General features: G+C 52.4%; 1 protein-coding gene across 1 annotated transcript in view; it reads right to left on the bottom strand.

Annotated features, from left to right (window-relative positions):
* Positions 1–259: 259 nt before the first annotated feature.
* Positions 260–26,838, bottom strand: part of LOC144949516 (nuclear factor of activated T-cells, cytoplasmic 4-like) — a 96,926-nt gene continuing 70,347 nt past the window's right edge. Inside the window, exons 14-15 of the mRNA XM_078879441.1 lie at positions 7,015–7,099; positions 260–476 (exon numbers count right to left, since the gene is read on the bottom strand). Coding sequence (XP_078735567.1) covers positions 7,038–7,099 — 62 coding nt within the window. The 3' untranslated portion in view covers positions 260–476; positions 7,015–7,037. The remainder of the gene's footprint in view (positions 477–7,014; positions 7,100–26,838) is intronic.

The raw sequence follows: 26,838 nt of genomic DNA on the forward strand, positions 1-26,838 counted from the left end.
GCTCAATGTTACGTATGTTGAACTTCTTTCGCACCGTACGTAGCCAACCATGCTAATGCAAAGTATTCGCTGTTTTAGTGATTGTCCGTTTAAAAAAAAAAAAAAATTCGTTACAAAATAAAAACCCTAACCCCCCTTTTTCGCCACTCTGCTGGCGAAGATCAGAAACACGTTCGACTCCCTCCCTCCCGGTCTCCTTGCGTGGCTCCCGCTCCCACGACAAGGCCCAGGGTGTGCTGCTCACCGCCAACCCCAACAGCAGTGCAGGACTCCCCCCCCACGCCCCCACGTCGTTCTCCCACCTCCTCTTCACTTCACAAAACAGCGATCACTCTTCCTCCTCTCCGAGGTCATCTCCTCTCAGTGTCCTCCTCCTCCTCTTACTTCCAGTTGCTTCCATGACAAAAGAGGAGCTTGCCACCTACTAACTCTGAATGCCATTTTTTTCTTCTTCCGATTTCAATGTCTGAATCCTCCTGCGAAAGGGGAAAACGGAAAGAGAGGGATATTAAGAATCACACACGCAACGCGTTAACCGATGTTTGCCCATCTTGAAGCAGTGCTGCATAAAAAAAACTGTGCACTGCCAGAAGACGTGAGGTTGTTTAGAGCTGAACGTACGTTGGTTGGAGGGCAGGTAGACAGTCGGTGGGCAGTGCGTGGTAGGTGGGGGTGGGTGGCTGGAGAGGTATGGAGGTAGAAAGGCAGAGGTCGCAACCGGGTACCCGATACCCGTACCCTACCCGATACCCGGCTACCCGTACCCGGCCAGGTACGAGTACCCGTTTGCGACCCTGGTGCGGCCAGGTACGGGTACGGGTAGGCCGTGAGTCACTGGTGAGTAACCGTTTGTCACTCATTTCGGGTAGGGTACGGGTAGGGAACGGGTACCTGTACCCGGCCGGGTACGGGTACCCGTTTGCGACCCTGGTGCGGCCGGGTATGGGTACGGGTAAGGAATCAAAACCCGTTTGCGACCTCTGTTGAACGGTTAGTGGGTTCGCCAGGTAGGGTAGGGTAAGGTGGCTGGGGCTGGTTCGGTAGACGATTAAGTGGGTGTGTGCGTATGTAGGTAGCAATGTCAGTACGAAGAAATGTTGGTAGCGAGGAATGTTGGTAGGTAGGGAGGTGGATGGTTGGGCATGTAAGTGGGGAAGTGGGTTATTAGGCAGGTAGTTAAGATAGCTGGGTAGTTAGGGAATTAGGTCAGCGGGTAAATAGGCAGGAAGTTGGGAGGGTGGCTACGTGGTCGGTTGGTAGTTGGTGATAAAAGTTGCTTCTTATTCACATGCATTGTGCGACGGAGACGTGATTACAGCGGAGCGTGAGCGTCACGCTCCGTTCACTTTTGGAAGTTCCACAACAACTTTCTGTAACCCTCCACAAGAAAGCCGCTCGCCACCGTGGCACCAAACAGAGACGAAAGGGTAAACAAACATTTTAATTATCCAAGAAAGCAAACGCTTAATTACTTCTCTTACAAAATAAGTTCAGCGGGTGCGCGGGCACGAGACTCCAATCAATTCCGTCAGATGTGCGCGCCAAGATATCACATTTGAGAGTGCCCTTTCATTTCGGCCCGGCTTTAAAATAGCACGCAGATTGGTTATTTTCATTCAGTAGCGGCGTGGCGCACAGCACGACATTCTGTGGCTCGCGGGTTGGCTGGGGGCCACGGTTGAAAGGGCCGCGTTTGCGGAGCGCTAAGAATAGACGAGATTTTGAGGAGGAGGAGAGGGGGGGGCGAAAAACGTTCCACAACAAATCGGATGACCGTAAAAAAAAACTATTTTATCTGTCGCCATGTTCTAAATCTCTTCTTTTGCTAGCCCACACCGCAATGCCCCCCCCCTTCCCCATTGGAAACCTCAACACAACGGTGGGGGGGGGGCTTCTGGTCCGCAGGCCGCCGTATCTGGTGCTGCCACTTGCCATTCAGAAAAAAAATGGGGGAGGGTATCAGCTGTGTACATCTTTGCTTACACTGCGGGGCTTGTGTAGCGGAGACCGCACAGACAAAAAAAGCCCGCGCGCAATCACCCACCGCCCGTTGGTTATAAAGGAGCCATTCCTGCCGTCGCTTTATCTCGTCTCAGGCTGTGACCGTAACACAAAAACCATCGACAAAGAATCCCCCATAGAGCCTTAACAGGCTGTTGGGGCAAGGGCTGCTAGCGGGCACCGATGAAGTGGCCAGCACCAAGCCCGGCCGCCTTTGTCTCCACAGCGGCGATGTTTACACACCGCACTAGGTACTGATTTGAGGCTAAGTCGACCTAGGGGAGGCCGACGACTGGTTCGGATAATCGCCACTGGTGTTGGCCGTGAGCGGGAATTAAACTCGGGCCGCGGGATTCGTAGCGTGGCGCAGCGCGCTAACCGCTACACCACCATAACACACACACGCGTGCACACGTCAATGCAAAGATGCTCGCATAGGCGTACAGACTGTTGGGGCAAGTGCTGCTAGCGAGCGCATATTAAGGCCGGAACAGCACAGGATGGTGCAGGGTGGTGTGGCTCCCAAGCACCGCAATGTTTCACACATTGTGCCAGCTACTGATTTAAGGCCGAGTCTATTTCGGGGGGGACCCTCAGACAGATTTAGATACCATAAGCCATTTTGCTGTTACCATAATCATGCAATATAATGATGATGAGACCTGTAACACGTACAACATTTTCACGGACATAAAGGACGGTCAACGCTGACGCTGTGGTTCAGTGTCGCTCGAAGGTCGGGTGAGAGCGGTGGGGGGGGTGGCCTTTAAGAGTCCCCTATAAGGAGGCGGCCAAGATCCAGTGGCTGCTCAGTGACTAGTTTAGTTTCAGTAGTTTAGGATGTCAACAGCAGTGCTCACCCAAGCGTCTCCAAATGCGTTTCCTATTTGGATAAAGGAGTACAATTTCTACCCTGTGATGTCTCCCGAGTTATACTACTTAAAGCAGGCATGAATGTCGCTTCAGGTTGCTTTCTTTCGAGCTTTTTCAAATAGGGTCCTACATCAATAATTATAACATTCAATGTATTTTATTTGGTAAACATCAATAGAATTTACATGGTCTGGGTCACCACACCTCCTTGCAGCTACCACTGCACAATATCTATATATTTTAGCCCTTACATGCTGCCGAGATCAAGTGATGTGAAAAACCAAAACATCAGATTTTTTGACCCGGGGGGGGGGCGACGTACGGTGATTGTGGGAAAATTGCGGGTGACTGTTCTCCGCGTCAGGTGCGGCAGCTTTGAGTGACAGAAGAAAATAATTCCCCTTCTGATTTAAAGCTTTCGTGACTGCAGGGAAGATTCATATTCTTGGTTGTTTCGGTAAAGTCACGTAGAAGGGAAACAATAAAATAATAAGAAAAATATTTTTATTATAATATATTTGTATTGTTTCCCTTCTACGTGACTTTACCGAAAAAACCAAGAATACGAATTCCCCTTCTAATTATATTCCCAGGGACAACGTGAAGTCTCAGAGAACAACGGGGAGTGGCTCAATAATCTCAAGGTCCACCACGAGTCGACCATCTGCACCTGTACGATGTCGACACGCCGTCATACAAGAGGAGCATCGACCATGGCCACGCAAACTCCGGTCATCATACTCGCAGCGGCGGCTTTTGGCTCGGCCATTGAACAAAGACGGTCGCCGCATCGCGCGTATTCGGACGCTGCTTCTGCGGCCGTCTGGAACGCTCTTCCCTTCCGATATTAGGAAGCCACTGGAGGCTACGCACTTTTAAATCTAGATTGAAAACTTCGTTTCTCCAGAACTGCTTTTTGTCTTTAGTTTGTTGTCCTTCCCCCGCACCTCCGATTAGCACAGTTGGCTACATAGGGTGTGAATGAAGTTCAACATACACGTACATTGCACGCTATCAACACCAGATCATGTGCTCCTGTCCACCGCCACCACCACCGCCACCGCTAAGGACCAACACCCCCCCCCCATTCCTCTCATGTTGCCAGGCTGCTTTAAGTGGGATGTTGTGGTGAGCACCACTTTGCTATGTATAACAACATCACAAGGGGCACCCTAATTATAATCAACAGCTGTGTGCATTAGAAGGGTAGGGGGAGAGACGGGGGGGGGGGGTCAGCCTCGACGGGAAGCAGTGACACCCTGATTAGAGGGGCGTAGCTCTTCGCTGTTTTGTTTTCCGTTGCCATACCGATGCACCCTAAATTAAAAGTCCGTGCTAAGTGTGCGCGCGTGTGTAGTGCATCGGTGCGCATGTGCCCGAGTATATGCATGCGATTTTCGTGGTTGGGATTTGTATACGTGTGTGTGCGTGCAGAGTGTATACGGTGGGGAGCGGTGGTGTCGCGGTTAGCGCGCTGCGCTACGAACCCGGCGACCAGAGTTCGATTGCCGCTCACGGCCTACACCGGTGACGATTATGTGAACCGGTCCTGGGCCTCCCCTAGTTCGACTCAGCCTCAAATGAATACCTGGTGTGGTGTGTAAACGTCACCACCGAGGAGACAAAGGCGGCCGGGCGTGGTGTTGGCCGCCCACCCCCTCGTGTGCTGTACAGGCCTTCATAGCTACTCGCGAACATCACTTGCCCCAAGTCTGTTACGGCTATACGTGGGATCTTTGTCTTTGTTTGGAGTGTACACATAGTTGGATGCTGGCCATTCCTGTCCGTCAGCCACACTACTTTGGTTCTGTCCCATGACCTCCCGTCAGTAAGCCTTTACTCACTCTACGCGGCATTGCTGTGCGCCCCTGAAGCCTAGAGAACAATGACCACACAGCGTTGGTGGCAGTACAGGCGCAGGTCAAGGTGAACAAGTCCATCGCTGCCAATGATGTGGTGACCTCTTGCAGCCGTCGTTGCAATGTTGACACCTGAGCACCAAGATCCATGCTTGCAGTGTCCCACCACCAGCTGGCGTTTAGCTAATTTCTTTAGAACTGATTTTTGTTTGTTCGTTTGCTGTCCTTCCCCCGCACCTCCGCTTCGCACGGTCAGCTACGTACGGTGTGGAAGTTCAACATACACATGAGTATGGGTCTCTTGTGGATCTCTGTGGGTCTCTATGGGTCTCTTCCTTCCGATATTAAGAAGCCACTGCAGTTATGCACTTTTAAATCTGCGTTTGAATCTCGTTTCTTTAGAACTGCTTTTAGTGTTCAGTTTGTTTTCCTTCCTCCTGCACCTTCGATTAGCGCCGTGCTAATCGGAGGTGTGGGGAAATGTCCAAAGAGGTGTGATGTGTGGCTCCGTTCATGGCAACGCGCAGAGTAGCGGGCTCGTGAATGCCGCACTGGGGAGCGGTGGCGCAGCGGTTAGCGCGCTGCGCTACGAACCCCGTGGACCCGAGTTCGATTCCCGCTCACGACCAACATGCGCAGCACGTTGTTCGAGGGCACGACAACTCTTCCCCGTCGTGAGTTGAGAGCCGGGTTAAGAGGGTGCAGTGTGGCCACGACGATTGGTAGAGCTGGCATATAGGACGAAGTAAGTGTAATTTACCATTTGTTTATGACGAACCTCAACGCTGTGCTTCAATTGTCAAGTTGAAAATGAGAATACACTGCTGCGATAATTACTGCTCACAAAGCAGGGCAGAAGTTTAAAACAATAGATTAATCAAATCCCCCTGTTTTTTTTGTCGTGCACCCACCCCATCTGTTGAGTGTCACTCTTGGCGTCTCTACGCTACCATTATATTTGCCCTTTGTCTGTGCAGTTTGTCCGCGCGACAATCTTCGCTCAGCTGTCCAGGGATTTCCTTCGCCAATTTCTGGCCTTCACTGACGCAAAGCAGAGCGGGGCCCGTTTGAAGTTCAGTGCTCGTGCAGCTGTTCCATCATTGGCCGAAATTGTGTCACAAGGGACCGCTTTTCAGCCAATCACCGCGTGGCTGTGATGGCAGATGCTGGCAAGTGGTCTCTGGGTGCAGCGATTTCTGAAAAATTTGCCTCCAAAGTAAAACACACTGAATTTTGTTTTATGATTGTATTGAAAATAAAAATAATAATAATGATAATCTGTCGAAAGTGTGCCCCTCATGCAAAGGGAATATTTACGTTAATTCATAAAATCGTTTTGGGACGTCGCTGTTTATTCATTATAGGTGGTGCCACTGCTCGCTGCTAGAATTTAAAATTAAAATATCTGTCTCATTGAATGATGCCGAAATCACAAATGGCATGTATAGGAGTGAAAAATATAAATTGGTGTGTCATGATTCACTTCCCTGCCCCACCTCCCAACCTCCCCCCAATGAACTGTTACAATTTGGAGTCAACATTTGAGATGTTAACTACATCGCCTGGTATACAGGAGATCAGGGCTTCAATCCCAATCCTGGCGCCTGCATAAATATCTGTGGTCGCGTGGATTTTTCTCCGGGTCCTCCGGTTTTCCCTTCCACATTTAGAATCAACGTCACGCATTTAGAGTATTTTGGCGGCTATAAATGTCGGCCACTTCGTTGAGCTATCATTTGTGATAGCCAGATCGCTTCTGAAAAAGAGCTACATAGCTCAGTGGGCTTTACCTGGTATTAGTTTTGTCACATCTGAATGGCCCCATTCGTTGAGTGGCACCCATTCAAACCGTTAAGGAAAAAAATATTTTGCCATGTTCTTAAACCAACAAGCCCTGAGCGCAAGCGTCCAGTTCACGAGACGAACGCACGCACGTACGATGTTGAACTTGATAATTGTTTTTTTACCCTTCTATCTGGCAGGTATTGTGGTCTATGCAAACATGACTCCTCGTAAAAAAGGTGTCAGTTTTGTTGCCAGATAGAAGGGTAAAAAAACTATTATCATATTTTTTACTGGCAAATGAGGTTCCAATGGTGATGTTGAACTTCTTTCTCAATCGTATGCAGCCGACCGCGCTGATCCGTGGTGCAGGTGGTCGGGGGGGGGGGAAGGACAACAAACGACTGTGGTGGCGGAAGCGTCGTCGTCGCGTGCTTGGCAAGGCACGACAGCGACGTGCCATTCGCACAAGAACAAGGTGAACCAAAGTGCTCATTACCCCCAGACGATGGTGCCGCGTCGCTATATGATGGGGCTCGCTCCTGCCTGGTACGAGTCGAGTGCCTGCGTCGCCAACGCCGAAGCTGTGGAACGGATGGCACAAACACACACACAAACCGCACCTACGATTAGCGCGGTTGGCTACGTACGGTGCGAAAGAAGTCTAACGTGCATGAAGACAAAGATAAAGACCACCCCCCCCACCTGTATAGCCCGTAACAGACTGTTGGGGCAAGTGCTGTTAGCGAGCAGCACCTACGGAGGCCGGCACGGCACACGAGGGGTGGGTGGCCAGCAACCGCGCCCGGCCGCCTTTGTCTCCCCAGTGGCGATATTTACGAAACACCGCACCAGGTACTCATTTGAGGCCGAGTCGACCTAAGGGGAGGGCCCAGGACCGGTTCAGACAATCGTCACCGGTGTTGGCCAGTGAGCAGGAATCGAACTCGGGTCGCCGGCTTCGTGTGCGCAGCGTAGCGCTGACCGCTACACTACCGCTACCCTTCGTACGTAGACGCGCACGGTGAACGAGCGGAGCGTCAGCCCCACTCGGCAACGGCGGCACAAGTGCCGTGGCGCTGCACGAGTCAGCCGTGGTTGTCGAGTTTTTATTTAGATGTCGTCGCGGACGATGTCATGGATATCCGTCGGACTTTTTTTCCAGTTTCAAAAATCATGAAGCGAACACGAAAAATCGGAAGAGGTTTGACCCTTTCTGGCGCTAAAACAGGAGTTGTGTTAAGATGCTCAAACACCAAACAGATCCCTTTTGCAAGGAATAAAGTCTGCATTAACCACACGTACTTGTGGCAAAATGTGCAAAAAAAAACATGCTCTGATAAGATGATGCATCGGCCCTTGAAAACAATTGGCCTCGGGATGGCGACACGGCCTAACGCAAGCGCCCTCAACCCCACTTGTTGCAGAGGGTTCACGGTTCGAACCCAGAGGCCGCACTGATTAATACCGCGCAAAAAATACGACGCGTCGCCCGCTTCACAGTGATCGTTAAAGATCCCTCGGACCTCATTGGCCCATTGTGTGCTGGCGTTAAATTACCCCCCCAAAACAACTTAATCAGGGTCATACATTGCAACCATCGCCCGATACTGGTGGACTAATGCGTCCACTCTCGCAAATGAGACTCATCCTCATCTCTTGGGGAGCTCTCGCCTCGTGAAAACAAAATGAACATGAAACTCGAACTTTGGATCCTCAAATAAAAAACCGTCGAGTGGCCGTGTTCTACATTGGCAAGAACAGGCTCCTTGTCGTGCACAGGAATTTTCCGCCAGCGATCAGGCTCGCAGCGTTAAGATGCAGCCGTGGGCAATATCAAGAGTGCTACGGCTATTGCATCTCCAAGCAACACGAAAACAAAAAGAGAGCTGAGATTAACACAGTTTTAATGCGGTATTCATATTCACAGATTTGTTTTTTTTTTAGAGGTGGCCAGGTTACTCAGGAGGGATAATAAATAGCGCATCGGCAGCATTTAGCTGGCACTGCCGAGACCCCGGCTTCGATTTCCGGCCGACAGCCCGTGATTTAGTGGCGTTCTGAAGCAAAGCGAGTTTTACGGGCTCAGCTTGGTCACCAATCACCGCACAACCACCCACCCAAAAAAAATATACGATCGTAATAACTTTGGTTAAAAGTCGCTTTACTTTGGCAAATTCCAGCAGTGAGATTTTTTTTTTTCTCAGAAAAATATGAAAAGAAAGAAAAACTATCGGTTGTAATTGACGAAACCGATTTCAACCCAACTCAAACACCCTCCTCTTGTGAACGAACGAGAACGCACGCGCAAAAAAAAAAGTCACGGAAAGTTGCAGGTCGTCCAGAAACAAACAAGAGGTGATTTACAGGCAGCAAAAGAGGCATGACCGTGACAACTCTATCACTCCTCCCCCGCCCGTGCATTTCGTGTCACGCGGCGTCCCCCACGCCGAGCGCGTAACATTCTCGCAATCTCGACGGGCAGCTCGACCACCGCAGGCGTGTTATTTTAGACGGCGACGACGCATTCACCACGTGGATGAAAAAGAAAGTTTTTTTTGCTCCGCCGAATTCGAAAAGAAGTGCCCCTTCTTGTTATCTTGGTTTGCCGAGCCACCGAGTCAGTGAACCAGGAGGTGGCGGCGTTGGGTAACATGTCGGGGAAACTCTCAACAGTTCCAAGGCATCTTTGGCCACTGTGGAAGAGCAGGCCAAATACCCCTTCGAGAGCAGTGGTTCCCAACCCGCGGTCAACGAATGCAGAGGCCCCCGTGCGGTTTCCCATGCCCGTTCAGGATCTCGTGATCAGACTCTTTATTGAGACTGCAGGAGGAGGAATCCGGTGAGCCATGAGACTCTTTTCTGTTTTCCACAGATGTCTCCAGCAGGGGCCCGGAGAGATGGGGGGGGGGGGTCGGCAAGTAACAACAGTGAGAAATATAAAAAACGACGGGAGTGCAAAATAGTGAAAAAGGGCATCAAGTCAAGAAAAAATATAAGTAGATATATAAACCTGCTTTATCAAGCTTGGGCAAGGCAGCATAAGCGACAACAAAAACAGTGCCAGTACACACCAAGATAACGCCACACAGCGATGGTAGTCCCTCAATAAAACGTGTTGTGTTCGTGGCGTGTGAATAAGAGGCCGACCGAAAGAACTTTCCACGGTGGTTTTATGATCCCCGCCGATGTCGTTCGGTGGCGCACAGCTCCCTGCGGTGGTCGTTCCTTCTTTTTGTCTCACGACGTTGCCGCCCAATCGCACGGCGGGAATATAACAGCGGTGAAGCATACGAAGAGAGGCTTGACACCAGAGGTCGAAATCGGGTACCCGATACCCGTACCCTACCCGATACCCGGCTACCCGTACCCAGCCGGGTACGGGTACCCGTTTGCGACCCTGCTGCAGCCGGGTACTGGTACGGGTAGGCCGTGAGTCACTGGTGAGTAACCATTTGTCACTCATTTCCCAACGTCTTGTCTCTTCTCACAATTCAAGTGCCTAGAATCAACCCACCTGCACCTGCAACATGGCTTCATCCCAGAGGTCGCAATCGGGTACCCGATACCCGTACCCTACCCGATACCCGGCCGGGTACGGGTAGCCGGGTATCGGGTAGGGTACGGGTACCCGATTGCGACCCTGGTGCGGCCGGGTACAGGTACGGGTAAGGAATCAAAACCCGTTTGCGACCTCTGCTTGACACCGGCGTATAGGCTCACCATATGAGGATGCGCGGTGGCGAGACGTTAACTCCCACGCCTGGTATACAGGAGGTCGTCGGTTCAATCCCGACCCTGACGCCTGTAATATTTGGAGTCTGCATGTCTCTCTCTCCCCCGTGGTCACGTGGATTTTACTCTGGGGTGCTCGGGTTTTTCCCTCCACGTTTATAATCGACAGCGTGCGTTTAGAGTACTTGGCTGCGATAAAATTTCCACGCGATGATAAGCCCACTACGCCGAGCTATTATTTGTGACAGGTCGCTTTTGAAAAAGAGCTATATAGGTCAGTGGGCCTTACCCTGGTAAAATAAAAAAAATAGTTTTAAACAGCAGCAGTAAAGCGACTCCCGTGCACACTGTGACGAGTCTACGCGAGGCGCTCTCACGAGCAAGCGTCCCGGCGAAGCGCAACCAACTCTTCAAAAGCGCGCCGTGCTGTTCCACGCCGTGCTGCGCCGTGCCGTGTAAATAGCACGGCGAGGGGGTCGCGGTGCGAATTGGGCAGTTGTAGAACGGTGGCGGTGAGGCCCAGGTGAAAAATGTGGGTGCGCGGCGGCGGTGGCGTCAGGGGTGACGTCTCACTTTGACCGCCGGCTTCCCCCGTGACAGAGCGGCGACGGGAAGAGGGCGAGGGTGACAAATGAAAGGGGAGATAAACGCGGGAGACACGGCGGGGCCCGGGAACAACTGCACCCTTCGGACGGCACGCAGCCATCACCCGTCAAGGACCCAGCCTCCGAGTTCCTGGTCACGGGGCCTCGATCCATTTACCGTAGACTGCACCAACAAAAATCAACGCTCTACGTTCGCCAACGCGCTTACCTTGACCACAGGCCTTCCATGGGTTGACTCATTGTTACAACAATAATAATGCCCGAAACTTGGGGGGAGGCCACGGACATTGAGTTGCTAATGCGGCAGGTACGGTGGCGTCTGGTTTTGAATTATAGTCAAGTTGTTGTCGTCAAGATATTGTCGGTGCGTCTCCGGGTAAGCACGGTTGGCTACATACGCTGCAAAAAAAATTGCAACGTACATGGACTTGCGTACATGGGTGTCACGGTGAAATTCATCTCGTGGTGTCATCTTGTCGGGACGAACGGTAAAACAGAACTGGCCAGACATGCCTAGACACACAACACCCGCATGAAAGAGAGTCTAAGAGAATCAGCGAGGCTTTCCTGTGGAAATATACATTATTATCTATTCGGGTATTGCCGAGGAGCGGCGCAGTGGTTAGCGCACAGTAACATGAGGACGCCAACCTAAAGTTCGATTCCCAGCCACGGCTGACATCAGTGATGGGTTGACACCCTCATTTCACCGACCAGCGTGGTGAAGTTTCGGTCAAACCAACCCCCAACCAGCGACATGACGTTGAGGGACCTTCCACCGAGCAGTGCATTGACAGCGGGCGAAAAATTATTACTATTATTGTTACACACGACGTAATACAGAAACATCGACTGACCAATGCCTTGGCCCCCGTATTAAATATGGCTCCACATTCATTTAACCTCGACACGCAAATAGCGCCGTCGCAAATATGCCCAGAAGTCATTTTTAGCAACGCGCACAAGACGCGCGACACACGAAAATGTGCGCAGCTGTCATCGCGAGCTAAAAAATAGACCTGCAATGTCAGAGAACACGAGGTCGCTATTTTCAGGGAGCGCGGGTTCACGGCACCGCCAGCCATGTGTGGGGGGGAGGTGAGGGGGTAGAGGGCGATGGGGGGGGGGCGGCTATTTCTGTGCATCTGGGGCGCCCGCAAGTGCGGCGCGCGCCCACACGTGGACAGTGTGCACGTAAATCCACGTGTAATTACGCCGAGGTTGCTGACAGCTGTAAAACTGTCGGGAGAGGGGAAAAAAAATATCGCACGGATGTAGTATACGCCGCATCCGGAACGGGGGGTGGAGGGGGATGAGCGCAGCGCACGTGACTCGCGATTGGAAGGTCGCGAGTTCAAATCCAGTCTGAGGTGGAGGAACAACTCGCCCTCAATCGACCTCTTCCCCCACCCATCCACCCTCCTCCTTCTCCTCCGGAGGAAAAGTGAACACAACAAGTGCCAACTTGGTGGAAAGTTCACAGTGGTCACCCCGACGCAGTGGCAACGCTCGCCCGTGGGCCCGAGGGTGACCGGAGGATGACCACTACGAGGATGACCACTACGAGGATGACCAGTATGAGGATGACCGGAGCTCGCATGATGGTGGTTTATGCCGGTACGCCCGACTGAAACTCGACCGGCAGAGAGTTAATGAGGGCCCCTCCCCTTACAATCACAGCACCGGCTGGATGGATGGCATCCCGTCCTCTCGCCCACAATAAGTCAACCTCAACTTCTGGAGGTCGTCTCAGCCGCTGCCACTGATGCGGGCTGCTTACCGCACCCCGCTGCCCCCCCCCTCCCTGTGCGTGCGTCCGCTTCAAGGCGGACGTTCCAAGATCCCCAGATTGCGGTGCGTAGAGCACTGGGCCACGTGCCACTGCCGCCCAGTTGGCCAAATTCGAAAATGCCACCTGCAAATGACGACCCAAATTTTTACCCAATACCACGTAGCAACGTCACCCCCTCCCCAGCCCCCTCCCCCACTGGCTGACTCTACCTGCCCGTGAAACACGGCAGCACCTCGTAGCGAGAGCCTTGCGCTGTAAGAATTTCAAGATTAACAAATTTAGAAGCTGGAAAATGAGATGGTTGATGTGGGGCCGGGGGCGGGGGGGAACAGAAGACGTGGGAACGTAATTATCGTTAAATTAGCCAGGGAAGCCCATGATGAGCACTCGCCAAAACCTCTCGGAAACCAGAGGTGGCGTTTCCACCTTAAGGCGCACTTCGTTCTTGTACATCCCAACATTGAACACCAGGGGAGCTCGGCACACGGGGAGAATTTCTGCACGTGGCAGCCGGAGCTGAAAAGAAAATTTACGTTAAAAAAAATTAACCCGTAAAAACAAAGTTTTTCACTATAAATCCTTTATATGCGTGGCATCAGTTTTATTTTATTATTCATTTCTGTTTTTCTTGAGTAAGAGTTTATTTTTATCACATTGGTATTTTAAATGAAACATTTAATTTTTTTTTTCCTAAAAAGTGAAAAATTTTGGAAAAAAAATTTTCACGAAAATTATTTGTCACGCACAACGAGTCTGTGTGCAAAATGTCAGCTCGATTGGATCACGGGAAGTGGGTTAAAAAACGACCGAAAGATTTGCACGGTCGTAAGCGTGCAAGCAAGCAAGTGAACTTAATATAAAGGATTTAAAAACCACGAAAAGGCCCAGGTTTGGCGGTGCCTGGACCGGTTCTTCAAATGAAATCTTGAATCGTCACTTGAGACGATTGCGTAGACAAAAGTTTCAGCTCGTTAAGGCTTCGTAGATCCGAAGATATTAAGCATCAAAAGATTTGAAAGAATTATAAACAGACAACAGGGCAAGTTAAATTAAAGTGTGGAAAAATACACAGGGGGGCCGATCCATTTTAACACAGATGCCCCACGAAAATAATGAGGGGGGGGGGAATTCATAGAGGGGGGGCAACACGATTCATCAAAGCTCTCTTCACATCTCTCACTGATCTCAACGCACTTATTACATCGCTTCACTCTCCCTGTAAGATATGGATCTTTCAGGTGTCACACTTACTCAATCAACTAATTGAGAATGAAAGAGGAAATCAGCGTGGTATCTATAAATGGATCACACCCCGGACATATTAAGACAAATATCACGCGGATAAATGTAACATAATTTTGCGGGGGAAAGCGCTTTTAACGAGCACCAATGAGGACCGGCATGGTACAAGGGGGTGGGTGGCCAGCACCACACCCAACCGCCTGCGTCTCTTCAGTGGCGATGTTTACACACACCGCGTTAGGCACTCATTTGAGGCCGAGTCAACCTAGGGGAGGGCCCGGCACCGGCTCATATATTCGTCACCGTTTGTCAGCCGTGAGCGGAGCGCAGCGCGCTAACCCACTGCGCACACCGCCGCTCCCCAGTAACAAACAACAACAACCGCCATTCGCCACTAAGTGGCGGTGACGTCACCACGACGCCTGTGCCAGGCTATGTGCACCTTGAGAACACGTGAAGTGTCGAATGCCCGCTGGCAGGAGGTCACGGGGCAGACCCAGATGCCACAGGTCGACTGACTGAGACGACTGGCTGATGCACCACCCGTGCGCCCCCCTACTGTGCCAACTTGCTGTGCTTTAAAACCAGTAACAAACACACACGCACACACGAGCGCACACACGAGAGCGCACACACCATTTATATGCCCTCATTAGGTTCCAACCAAAACACCTGAAGAGGGCGCGGTGGGTGGACGGTGACATAACAGAATCAGTTGAGCCCTGTGAATTCTCCGCGGAGCGGTCACAACAGGGGCGGAATCACGCGCACCGTTTTGCTCACGACTCTGCAAGCCATCACTGCCTGGCCACGCACCAAGATACACACACGCACGCACGCATTTATATGGCAGGCGCAGGCACACACACAAACACGCGCGCGTCTACACGTAACAGCGTGTATACAAAGACGAATTGATACACACACACACACAAACAAAGACAAAGATCTGCCGTGTAGCATATAGCAGACTGTTGGGGCAAGTGCTTTAAAGCGAGTACCTCTCTAGACTGCCACAGCGCAACAAGGGGATGGGTGGCCAGCACCACGCCCGTGTCTCCAAATAGGAAATATTTACACATCGCACCAGGTACTCATTTGAGGCGAAGTCGACCTTGGGGAGTCCCAGGACTGGTTCGGATCATCGTTGCTGGTGTTGGCCATGAGTGGGAATTCTAACGGAGGTCGCCGGGTTCGTAGGGCAGCGAGTTAACTGGTACACTGTGTCGCTCCCCCACAATACACACACACCTGCAAGCACATACACACACCTAAATGCGCGCGCGCGCACACACACACACGCAAATTATATATGAGTCGGGTGGGCTTCCAGGTTTCAGCTTGAGCTAAAACACCAATTTCATTTGCAGGCTATTAAGGAAGCTAAAAATAACAAAGTTTGCTAGGAAAGTAAAATTCCAGAAGGCATTTTTGCAGTTGTTAGCCCACGAAGCTGCCACGTAAAGGCAATCTGCTGCAGTGCCTTGCCTGTGCCTGCTTTTTGCGCGTGCGTGCGTGCGTGCATGTGTGTACCTGCGGTAGCGTAGCGGTTAGCGCCCTGCTCTACGAACCCAGCGACGCGAGTTCGATTCACCGCTCACGGCAGAACGCCGGTGACGATTATCTGAACGTGTCATGGGCCTCCCCTAGGCCGACTCAGCCTCAAATGAGTAGCTGGTGCGGTGAGCCAACATCGCCACTGGGGTGATGAAGGCGGCCGTGTGTGGTGTTGGCCACCCACCCCCTCTCGTGTGCCGTGCCGGCCTTCACATGTTGCACCAACAGTCTAACGGTCTGTTCAGGCTATACGGGGGATCTTTGCCTCTATAGCTGCATGTGCCCGCGAGTGCACATGCACGCCGGCATGCACCGAGACCCTAGGCCGCGTAAAAAATATACAAAAAGCCTGTAAAGGAGTTGACAAATTATTTAACTGAATGTGGTTATTATACGAGGTTGGCAAGGCAGAGGAGGGGCTGGAATTCCAGATGTGAGAAAATAAAAAGGACAAAAACCACAAGGACGCAACGAGGCTCGTCTGGCCTCGGACAAACGTGCAGACCTCTTGCCCCCCATCTTTCTCCCCCACACACAATTGTTTACGCACTCCCCCCCCCCCCCCCCCGTTTACCGGTGTTGATCGAACTAGGACGGTAACACGGCATCGCGCGGCGCTTTCAGATGCAAAAGTAGCGAGCCACCGGAGCTACGTACTTCTCACCTAGATTGAAAACCAATTTGTCTAGAACTGATGTTTGTGTTCGGTTGGTTGTCCTTCCCCCGTACCTCCGAATTGCGCGGACGGCTACGTACGGTGCGAACGAAGGTCAACATACACACGCCCATCGGAGACAAAGGTTCCGTGACCTGTGCAAGACGGCAGCTTTGCCGACGTTTCACTCCAACGCGGTTCACGAGTTACGCCACCGCGCGCTTTGACGACTGCTGCAGGCCGTGTCGCACGCCGGCTCGCTCACTCACCAAACTCGACGCGAACACAGATATGCTGCCGAACAACTGCCCCCCCCCCCCGCCGCATTAAATAACTCTCCGTGATTGCTCGTAAATCAATTGGCGACTGATCGAGACATCTCGATGCGCCCGACGCTGCCAGCGATCTTTTTTTACCGCGCATCTCTGTGACTTTCATTTCAAAGCCAAAGACGAATGGCGAATGCTGTCATCCGCCCCGGGAGGGTGTAAGATCGCAGGTGCCAGATTACGATCACCGATGAACAGAAGGGAAAGTTGTCGAGGAGAGAACATCGCCTCGAGGGACATTGGAGGGAGTCCGTGGAGGAGAGAAAAACACTGCCGCCAAGGCAAAATAGCCCTCGAGTTGCGTCTGCGGAGCAATCGAGCGTTGATTTTACATTTCTCGACTGTTCGCAACCGACAGGATTCATACAATAGACTGGATTCACTTACTGCGCAATCTGCATCTACTCTTAACTCTACTTAGTCTCGCTCTCTCTCTCTCTACATATATCGTCTACGTCATCCGCCGTGAAATTAGGAAGCCACTTCCGTTATGAGGAAGGCACTGGAGCTCTGCACTTTAAAATCATCTCGACTGAAAACCAATTTCTTTAAGAACTGCTTTTTGTGTTAAGTTTGTTGCCCTACCCCCGCACACTCCGATTGGCACGGTCGGCAACGTACGGTGCGAAAGAAGTTCCACATACATACGATAATGCAACGAGCCCGTGACATCACGCCTGGGTGAAGGCTCGTGACTCACGAGTGAGCGCGAGCACGCAGGCCTCGCCAGAGGCCAGGATGAGCAAACGGCGATCGCGCGCGCCGGTGATGCCAACGGTGGGGATGCCACCGGCGTGTCATCGCCACTACCCACCAGAGGTCGCAACCGGGTACCCGATACCCGTACCCTAACCGATACCCGGCTACCCGTACCCGGCTGGGTACGGGTACGGGTATCTGATTGTGACCCCTGGTGCGGCCAGGTACGGGTACGGGTAGGCCGTGAGTCACTGGTGAGTAACCGTTTGTCACTCATTTCGGGTAGGGTACGGGTACGGGGCCGGAACGGGTACCCATTTGCGACCCTGGTGCGGCCGGGTACGGGTACGGGTAAGGAATCAAAACCCGTTTGCGACCTCTGAGCGAGGGTCCCCCAACGCGCGCTACTAGCGGCGCACTTGGCCGCTGCATTGGGCGCCACGCTGGCGAGATGATAGTTTAACGCGGAGGCTTTCACGACCAACGTCATCGATAATAAATAAATAAACACATTATGGCGAGATGTTAACTACCTCGCCTGGTACGCAGCATGTTATGGGTTCGATGCCGACCCTGACGCCTGCTGCTGTATATTTGGAGTCTGCATGTCTCTCTCCCACCATGGTCGCGTGGATTTGTCTCCGAAGGGCCCCCGCTGAGCTCTGTTTCACAAGCGACCTGGACATCACGAATGACAGCTCATTTAAAAGTGGCTTTGTCGCACGGAAATTTATAGCAGCAGCAGTAACCAAATTCTCTAATCGCGTGATACGGATTCTAAACGTGGGAAGGGGGGAGGCAAAAAAAAATCAGAGGACCCGAAAAAAAATCCGCCAGCGTTAACCGGGTCCAGGTCCCACGGCGCCTTGACAAAGAAGTTTACATATCAACAGCGGAATTGCTTAATTCCGCTGTTGATATGTAAACTCCTTTGTCAAGACGCTCTCCTCCTCCAACACAGCTTAAATATACGCTGCCAAGCTTGGCGGTGTTCATTGGGACGCTGTCTTTCCGACAACTCTGTTTCTTCACCTGTGGACGGCTGCTTGCGTTGTGGCCGAAACGTCGTGAGAATTATTTTATTATGTTTTATTTTTATTATTTTTTATTTCCCTTCTACGTGACTTTACCGAAAGAACCAAGAAGATGAATCCCTGCAGTCACGAAAGCTTTACATCGAAATTTAGGCCTACAGGCCTTGGGCGTGAGGATTTAGCCACCCCCTGTCCTGGTTTGTGCTGGGGGTCGAGGTCTCTTTGAAGCAGCCGCCCTAGGAAATCTGAAAGTCTTCCCCGAACAGGAAAACGTCCTGGCTCTTATTCACTACGTAAATACCACACCACCGCTCACAAAAAAAATGTATTTAAAACAATGCACGCATGTCGTTGTTGTTGTTGTTCCTGAACGAATTCCGGACTAGTCTTCTTCACCATGTGCTCGGTGTTTTACATATCTCAAAAGGTGGCAACCCTGCCGCGAATCATTAATCCGATTGGTTGTACCGTTCGTCCGTTGCATAACGAATCCTACTTGCCACATGTGGTTGATGGAAGGGGAGCCACAAGAATTGGGGCTATTTGTCCCGTTCCTGAAATTGCAATCCTTGAAAGGAACAAAAAATATCATTCCTTCTGCTTGTTACCACAAACCACAGAGCCACACGGGACCGACCGTGTTATTAACGGTGGAAAATATTTACCTTTCAATTTGTGAAAGACAGCTTTGGCAAGGGACCAGTAAAGGCGATAACTGATTGGGCAAGATGGGACCTGTCACATTTGTGATTTGTGAAATTTCACCTGGCTCGCTACGCTATTATTATTTCAGAAGGGAATTTGCTTTTGGTGCCAAAGCTCAGAGTCCTGAGATTATATCTGCAGATTAACAACTCTACCACTCTCCCCACTGAAAAATCATCATCACCATCGACTAAAAAAAAAAATTACACGCAAGTAACACACTGCACTTGCAATCCAGAAGTCACCAGTTCCATCTCCCGGCACGGAAGTTGAAATAATCGGCATATTCATAAACATATTCATATATTAACCTCCACCTCTGTCCCCACCCCGCAGTTTAAAGGGGTACAATGACAGTTTATCTATCGGTGAGGTCATGAGCGGTGGGGTAAAATGTGTGTACTCCCAACCTCTTCGGAGCCGTGCGGTTATTTTGACCGTGCTTCATCACGCCGGTGAGTGCGGGTTGGTAAACAGAGTGGTTACGGCGATTCTGGACCAAATTAAAATATCACTCGCCACTGAGTGCAGCCGTTGCTGGCAATGGAACTCTGGTCGCCCGGGTACGTGGCGGGTAGGCGCGGCATTCCAAAAAAATGGAAATGCGCGCTCATCTGCAACACGGACTCATTTGGCAAAATCCAATCACTCGTGCCTCCAGAAACCGCCCGATCCGAACTCCGTCGGCTTTGCGAATCAGCTGAACAAACAGCTCCACATTACACAAAAGTCACGCAGCTGCTGATAGGGCAGCCCCCCCCCGCTAAGTGCTAGCAGGCCAAAGAGGAACGTCTCCTTCTACCGGGATGCCCTCATCGCTCGGTAACCATCCCAGAAGCGGTGCACGGAGAAAAGGTCAAAGGTGCAGCCCCACGATGTCTCGCTCGTGCCACCGCTGGCGGAAGGGCCTCCACTAGAGGGAGCGCTCTAGAGAGCCGCAGCACGAGACGGGAATTGGCCGAATCTTCCACGCCGACCAGACGTGCCACACTTTGCATGAATGTAAGTTGGGGAGCGGTAGTAGTACAGCGGTCAGCGCGCCGCGCCACGAACCTGGCGACCCCAGTTCGATTCCCGCTCAGGGCCAACACCAGTCACGATAATCTGAACAAGTTCTGGGCCTCCACAAGATCGACTCGGCCTTAAGTGAGTGCCTGGTGCGGTGTGTTTATACATCGCCACTCGGGAGACAAACGGGGCTGGGGGGGGGGAGGCACCCACCCCGTCGTGCGCCGTGCCGTGCCAGCCTTCATAGGCGCTGCTCGCTACTAACAGCCCTTGCCCCAACAGTCTGTTCAGGGCTATACGGGGGATCTCTGCCTTTGTGACAGGCGGCGAGAGTGTGGAGTGAGGGTTCCGAGGGGAGCGTGGGGGGACGATTGGCTCGACACCAGCTCTGTTGCATTCCAGCGGGGAAAAGAAAAAAAAAGTGAAATGAGCCAGAGGGAGCTCACCTTTCAAAATGCTTCAATAATCAAATTCGCAAGGAGCGTTCGTGCCGATTCCACCCGGTGCCTTATCACTTTCACAGAGACCAGTCTCGCCTGCTCCATTTCTGGAACACGTTTATTAAATTTTTACCCGGTAAGCGCCGGGGCCACTGGAATTTGTCGGCAAAATAGTAAGCCAAAATGATTTACCGCCGAGCACTGAATCTTTTGAACACTTGCCAGGAACATTAATAATAATAATGATGATTTTCAATATTTACCAAGGAAAGCCTCGCCGAGCTCCCAATGGCTCGGCTTCAGGAAGGTCTTGCTTCATCGACACGTTGATGAATGCATCCATGCTAGGAATATCCACAGAGAGCCGTACATCCGTCGTTGTCACGCGGGATGACGGGCTATATCTTATGAAACGGCTCCACTCTAAAAATCCTGAAAGTGTATATGCTAAAAGCTAAGCAGGCCTTGTGGCGCAGTAGCCGTACGTGGGGATGGGAAGCCACCAGGAAAACATTTAAGTTGCGAACGGGCGAATGACACCGGCATCGCGCGTTTCACAGCGTTGAGACTACGCGTTTGGGTCAGAGGTCATCCGATATGTGTGACAGACACTCAAGAGGCACTGGTGCTGGAGGATGGCGGTCTTACCCGTGAAACGTCAACGGAGTCTTGTTTTCTCCCTGACTGTAAAACAAAAAATATCGCGCCGCGTTTATGTGACACGGGCAGAGGCGTTGGCCTGCGCAAATCCAAATTAATTTTGCAGGTCGACACCTCGGACCTCCGGCCCAGCCAGGAGGCTACATGAAGATGCCGAGCTTTTGAACTACACTTTTCCACTCAAAAATTGTCTGCTTTTACTCGACAGAAGTTATTTTCGTACGATTAATATTAAATAGGGCAAGGTTATTTTAGGCATTTCTTATGTAAAAATTATAAAAACAACTAATGTTGTTTTAAAATTTTTGTTCAGTTAGAGCCTCAATGTGTCTGTATCCCTGCACGGGGGCCCCTCGCACGCCATGCCGGCCTTCATAGATGCAAGCCACTACTCGCTGACATAACCTGCCCCAACAGCCTGTAAATGCTATCGGCGGGGGGATCTTTGTTTTTTTGTCTTGCTGGGACGTTTCAGAACATTTCACAATAATCCTTCCACCATCCACAACGAGAAGTCATCTCCTCTACTTGCTCCGGTATGCGCCGGCGATAGGAGTGGTGTAGCGTGGCTGGCACGGGCCCTTGTTTTGAGTGTGACTGCTGAACATATTTCGCACCGGACGTAGCCAACCGTGCTAATCGTCCAATTTCCCTGCCCGGGATACTCTGGCCATTGGCCCCGGTTGCAGTTGCACCGCCTGCACACCCGACGGCTACGCCACGAGACACGGGTAAGAAGCCGTAAAGACCTCGACGCGGTCGTTCGTACGAGCACCGGCGTGCTGGGTTTCATCAGGCGCGCGGGTTGTAGGCGCTGCTCTGCGTTCGCGAGGCGTCGCGCGCTCGATGACTCCCCGCGTCGCAGGGCTGGCGAACGCGCGTGCGGCAATGGGCGGCGAATCGGGCACCGCTCGCCGCTTCAAAAGCCACGGGCGGGTTTCCCCTTCGCTTTTGGACGCGTTCCGAAAGACGGGCGCGCGCGAGGCGATATCGAGGAGCGCGGACACCGGGGCAGCCGCCCGGCCCACAATGCACCGCCACCCCGTGCCGAGCAGCGCGTGCGGTTTCACGAAATGTTTCCCCGCCGTCCGACCGCGCAGCCGCATCGGAGCGAATTCTGACCGCGCTGCGGAGCGAACTTTGGGCAAGAAATAGGTCGGCCGCAAGTAGAACGCGAAAACGGCAAACACGCGCGCGCACTGAATGCGCGTAAAGCGGGGCAAGCTCTGCATACAGAACGAGAGAGAGAGAGCAAAGATTGGAGAGTGGGGACACGGAGTCAACAAGACAGCCGGAGATAGCTGGCAGAGAGACGCGCAGGCTGGGCGCGTGCCTAATGGTGACTAATGGGGGTCAGTGCGTTGTCGTAGGCTCCGCTGTGATTAGCGCAACGATCCGGTCTGCGCTTCCCCGTGTCCAGACCCGATGTTCCCTGAACAGGTGACTCGGTAATTGATCGTCCCGCGAGCAGGTCACATTAAATCCATCGGCCAGACCGCTCACAGCGAGTGTGCGCCCACTTCCAGACAAGCGACGCGTTTCACTTTCCCAATTTGGAGGAAAGTTTACATATATAATTATATACGTATAAATAAATCCGCCCCCGCCGAGATGTTTGCGAACCTTGATCTGCTTCGGTGGAAAAAAACGCCGCGAACGCTGGAAAGCAAAACGAGGTCGCGCCTCAAGTAGCGAAGCTACTTTCAATAGCTCCCTCAGCCTAACGACGAATGGCCTTGACGAATATCTATTAGTGGATTCTTTGGGGCTCCATGTAAAAGCACGGCTCCAACCGACCCCTGCCTGGAAACCAGCCTGGACATCACACTCCACTCCTTGACCAAACCGTGAGCACTTCTAGAGGGCACAGGCGCATCCATGCAATCGCTTGCTCACGCGAATGTTGGCAGAAGGGGCCTCCAACGAGACGGAGCTCTGGAGAGGCTCCTTCTCCAGAACGGTATTTGGCCTACTCTTCCACGCTGGCCAAACATCTTGAAAGAAGTGGCTGCACTCGCCCCTATTACCCCACCACACATGGCGGCACTCCGGCAGTCCGGCATCGCAACCACGACACCACGCCAGCATGCCCGTGAGAACTCCCGTCTGTCCGTACAAATGTAGTTCACGCACACACACACATCCCCTCAGAGCGAGACTGCACCTCGCTGCGTGTGAAGCCAGTCACACAGTGGGCGGATGGAATATTTGTGTTGTTTTTTTAATTGGCCGGGCTTGTTTCTCTACTGTATACCTGGCCACCTTTGCAGCTGCCAAGAATAATCCAAAAACCTCTACCCACACACGCGAACACACACACACACATGCGCACACACACACACATGCGCGCACGCCCACACGATCGCATGGTCTCCTGGCCCTCCCCTGCCCGTTTCCCTTCGCACCAAATTCACCTCTCCATCGCTCGCTCGTACATCTGCCAGCAGCAGCAGCGGCAGCGGCCAAAAGTTTAAATGCCGCCCCGCCCCGTGCTTCCCCCACCGAAAAAAAACATTCCCGCTTTCCGCCCAATCCCGCTTCTTTCACCGCCTGGCCATGGTGCTCCAACGATGGAACGATGAAGACGAAGGTTTTCATAAGTCAGCCGAATGCGTCGTCTCGGCCAGGGATTTTTCGAGTCGCCGGTAGACCACCGTAACGTAACGTAAACGGTCATTCAAGGAAACGATCAGCGCCTCCGACTGGCACGGTACGGTGCGAAAGACGTTCAACATACGTACGCGCGTACAAACGCAAAAATCATGCCGATAGCATCCCGAACGCGCACTGCTGTCTGGTCAGGCTGTGTTCTTTAAATTAATTTTAAGGTGCCTCTTGAAGTGGTTGAACTTAAAACTTTGTTGTTCTTGAGTTTTTTTTCCACGGGCAGAGAATTCCACGATGCGACAGGGGCACAAGCCTTCTGAAAAGCGCGGTCGCCGCTCATCGCTAGGCGGGGATTACGCGTCACAACAACGACGATGATGAGAACACCACGAGATCACCACAAGCAGGAACAGCAGCAGACCTGAGGTGTTGTCGTCTTCCCACCGTTGGCGGCAGGCACGCGTAACTCCGATAAATAATGGTGGTGCCATACCACGCAGGCACTTATATAGGCGGCGGTGGCGACTGCTAGCAGTCACAGCAATGTTGAGAGGGATATTGGATGGGGCTGCTCACCTGGATAATCCCTGCCGAAATTTACTAATTTTTATTTTAGCAGATGCGGCCCACTCTGCTATAACGCTCTTTTTCAGAAGCGACCTGGCAACAAGTGATAGCTCAACAAAGTGGCTTATCGTCGTGTGGAAATGTATAGCAGCCAAATACACTTCAACGCATGTTTCTAAATGTGGAGGGAAAAACCCGAGGACCCGGAGAACCCACGACCTCCTGCACACCAGGCGAGGCAAATAATATCTCGCCACCGTGGCTCCCATTGGAGCTCCGACTACTGGACAAATCACCCGGTGGGTTTCCGATCTCCCGACAGGTCTCAAGAGGCCAGAGGTCGCAAACGGGTTTTGATTCCTTACCCGTACCCGTACCTGGCAGCACCAGGGTCGCAAACGGGTACCTGTACCCGTACCCCGCCGTATCGGGTACCTGATTGCGACCTCTGAGATGAAGCCATGTTGCAGGCGCGGGTGGATTGATTCTAGGAACTTGAATTGTGAGAAGAGACAAGACGATGGGAATTTGAGTGACAATCGGTTACTCACCAGTGACTCACGGCCTACCCGTACCCGGCCGCACCAGGGTCGCAAATGGGTACCCGTACCCGGCTGGGTACGGGTAGCCAGGTATCGGGTAGGGTACGGTTATCGGGTACCCGGTTGCGACCTCTGCAAGAGGCTGCCGAGCAGCGTCGAGCGCAGACGGTGCTCGGGTGGGTGAGCAGCCACGGCACAATGGGACGCTTCCGGGCACCGGCCGAGTTCTACGTTGCGAGCGGCAGCAGAGGGGGCGACGGTGCGAAAATAAACAAAGTCTATCGGTGAAAGGCTCCTATAACGTCGGCTCGCCAAATCCGCGCTGACCGGTGTGGCGAAGTATGGTCAAACAACCAGTGGGAACCCCCCATGTGCGGTGAGGACGAGGCCCTTTATCCAGCGGTGGACTGACTGGGTCTAACGTGCGGTGGAAAGGAAAACCACCGCACGCGCGCAAAAATAAATGCGAGGTTCTTACCGCAGTCTAATTCGCACTGCTCCCGACGCCCCTCCCGCCTCGTCATTTACAGATGCGATTGATCTTGGCATTAGCCAAGCTAATGGGGCCCCCGTATGTGGAAGCAGGGACTGCACATTGTACATGGTTCCCAGAGGCAGACTCTGCAGCAGTGCGCGGATCATCGGTGACAATACTGTGCTGATGAGTACTGATGAGGACGAAAACCGATCCACGGTTTTGGCATCACTGCTGCTGTCAGTCGGTCATATTCGCTCAAATTGATTATGATGATCGCCTAAGACAAGAGGCCCACAATGCCCTTCTTCAGGAACTGCCGATGTTCATTTCTTTTGCATAACGCAACAACGCCGCGTGCTCTCTAGGCGTGTTTGCGTGTCGTTTAAAGCCCCCACCACCCACACAGCCCCACCCTACGATGACCCGAAACCAAAATGACCCCTCAACGGGGTTGGGGGTCTTCATCACCGCAGGAGCAGCTGCCCTTCCCCCGCTCCCAGCCCCAGCCGCCCCTGCCCCAAAGGCATTGGTGGGGGTGTGCGCGCGCTGCGCAAAGGGCACCAGGGGTCAGCCATGCGTTGCCTCTGGGCGATACCCTCGGATGACCCCTTGCACAGGAACGGCGTGGGGCGTCGGGGTCAGCGACGGGGGAAACGGGGTCACGCGTAACACACGTCCCCATTGACGCGCTCACTAACGCGGCACCGTCACACGCGGCGAGCCGGCGTACCCAGCCTGGCGATCGTCTTTTTTTTTTGTCGCCGTTGCTTTGCCCGTGCGGTAAAACGCCGCGGCTTGAATGTCGTCGTCGCCGCCGCCGCCGGCTCTGTTACCCTACCCCCGTTAAGTGGGAACGGATCCCTACAGCTCCTTACAGATATACACGATGCATATAGACATATAAAACAAGCTCTGCATCGGGATGTATTGTGCAACGCTTTCCAAAATTTGGTTTGCTGCCTTGAATGGGAAACAGGTGTGAAGGAAAAACAGGAATACATATTCGCAAACGGCGCTCTCCGCTCTGGAATTTTGGTGCTCCCAAAATTTTGGGCAACCCCCTTTTTTTGAGCGATTTTTTGGCCAGTTTTCAATCGGCTTAAGTGCCCGAGAGGAAAACAAAGTAACGCCACAGGTTGGCTCGCATTCGATCGTCGATACGAGAGTTGCAGTCGTGCGCCAAACATCCCCCTCCCACCCCCCCATTGACCCTGGAGGGATGACGGTGTCAGCTGGTCCACCAGGAATTGAACCCGGGACATCAACATCACGGGTCTTGTGCTCTGCCACAGCGCCACATGGCAATACCGATGCAAACTTCATGAGAATTATAGTCCGCCGTTACACATTGGGCCACGGAAGCGAAGCATGTACGTTGAACTTCTTTCGCGCCGTACGTAGCCAACCGCACTAATCGGTGAGGGATTAAAATCGCATTCAAGCGAGACTGTTCAAACAATACAAATGAGAAGCGATACAAATGAGATCGTAAAAACAAGCCAAAAAGTAGAATCTTCTGCATAGCATTGCAACCCTCATTCGCGACAATGTTTCCATCGGTGGGTGGGAACGGAGGGATTGAGGAATTTAAACGCTACCTGCTCCTACTGCGTGTGCAATTGACTTCAATGCGCTCCAACGGAAGTGGTCCCTGGGTGGCAGTGCGCG

Source organism: Lampetra fluviatilis, chromosome 54 (assembly GCF_964198595.1).
Source record: "Lampetra fluviatilis chromosome 54, kcLamFluv1.1, whole genome shotgun sequence".
Taxonomy (NCBI): domain Eukaryota; kingdom Metazoa; phylum Chordata; class Hyperoartia; order Petromyzontiformes; family Petromyzontidae; genus Lampetra; species Lampetra fluviatilis.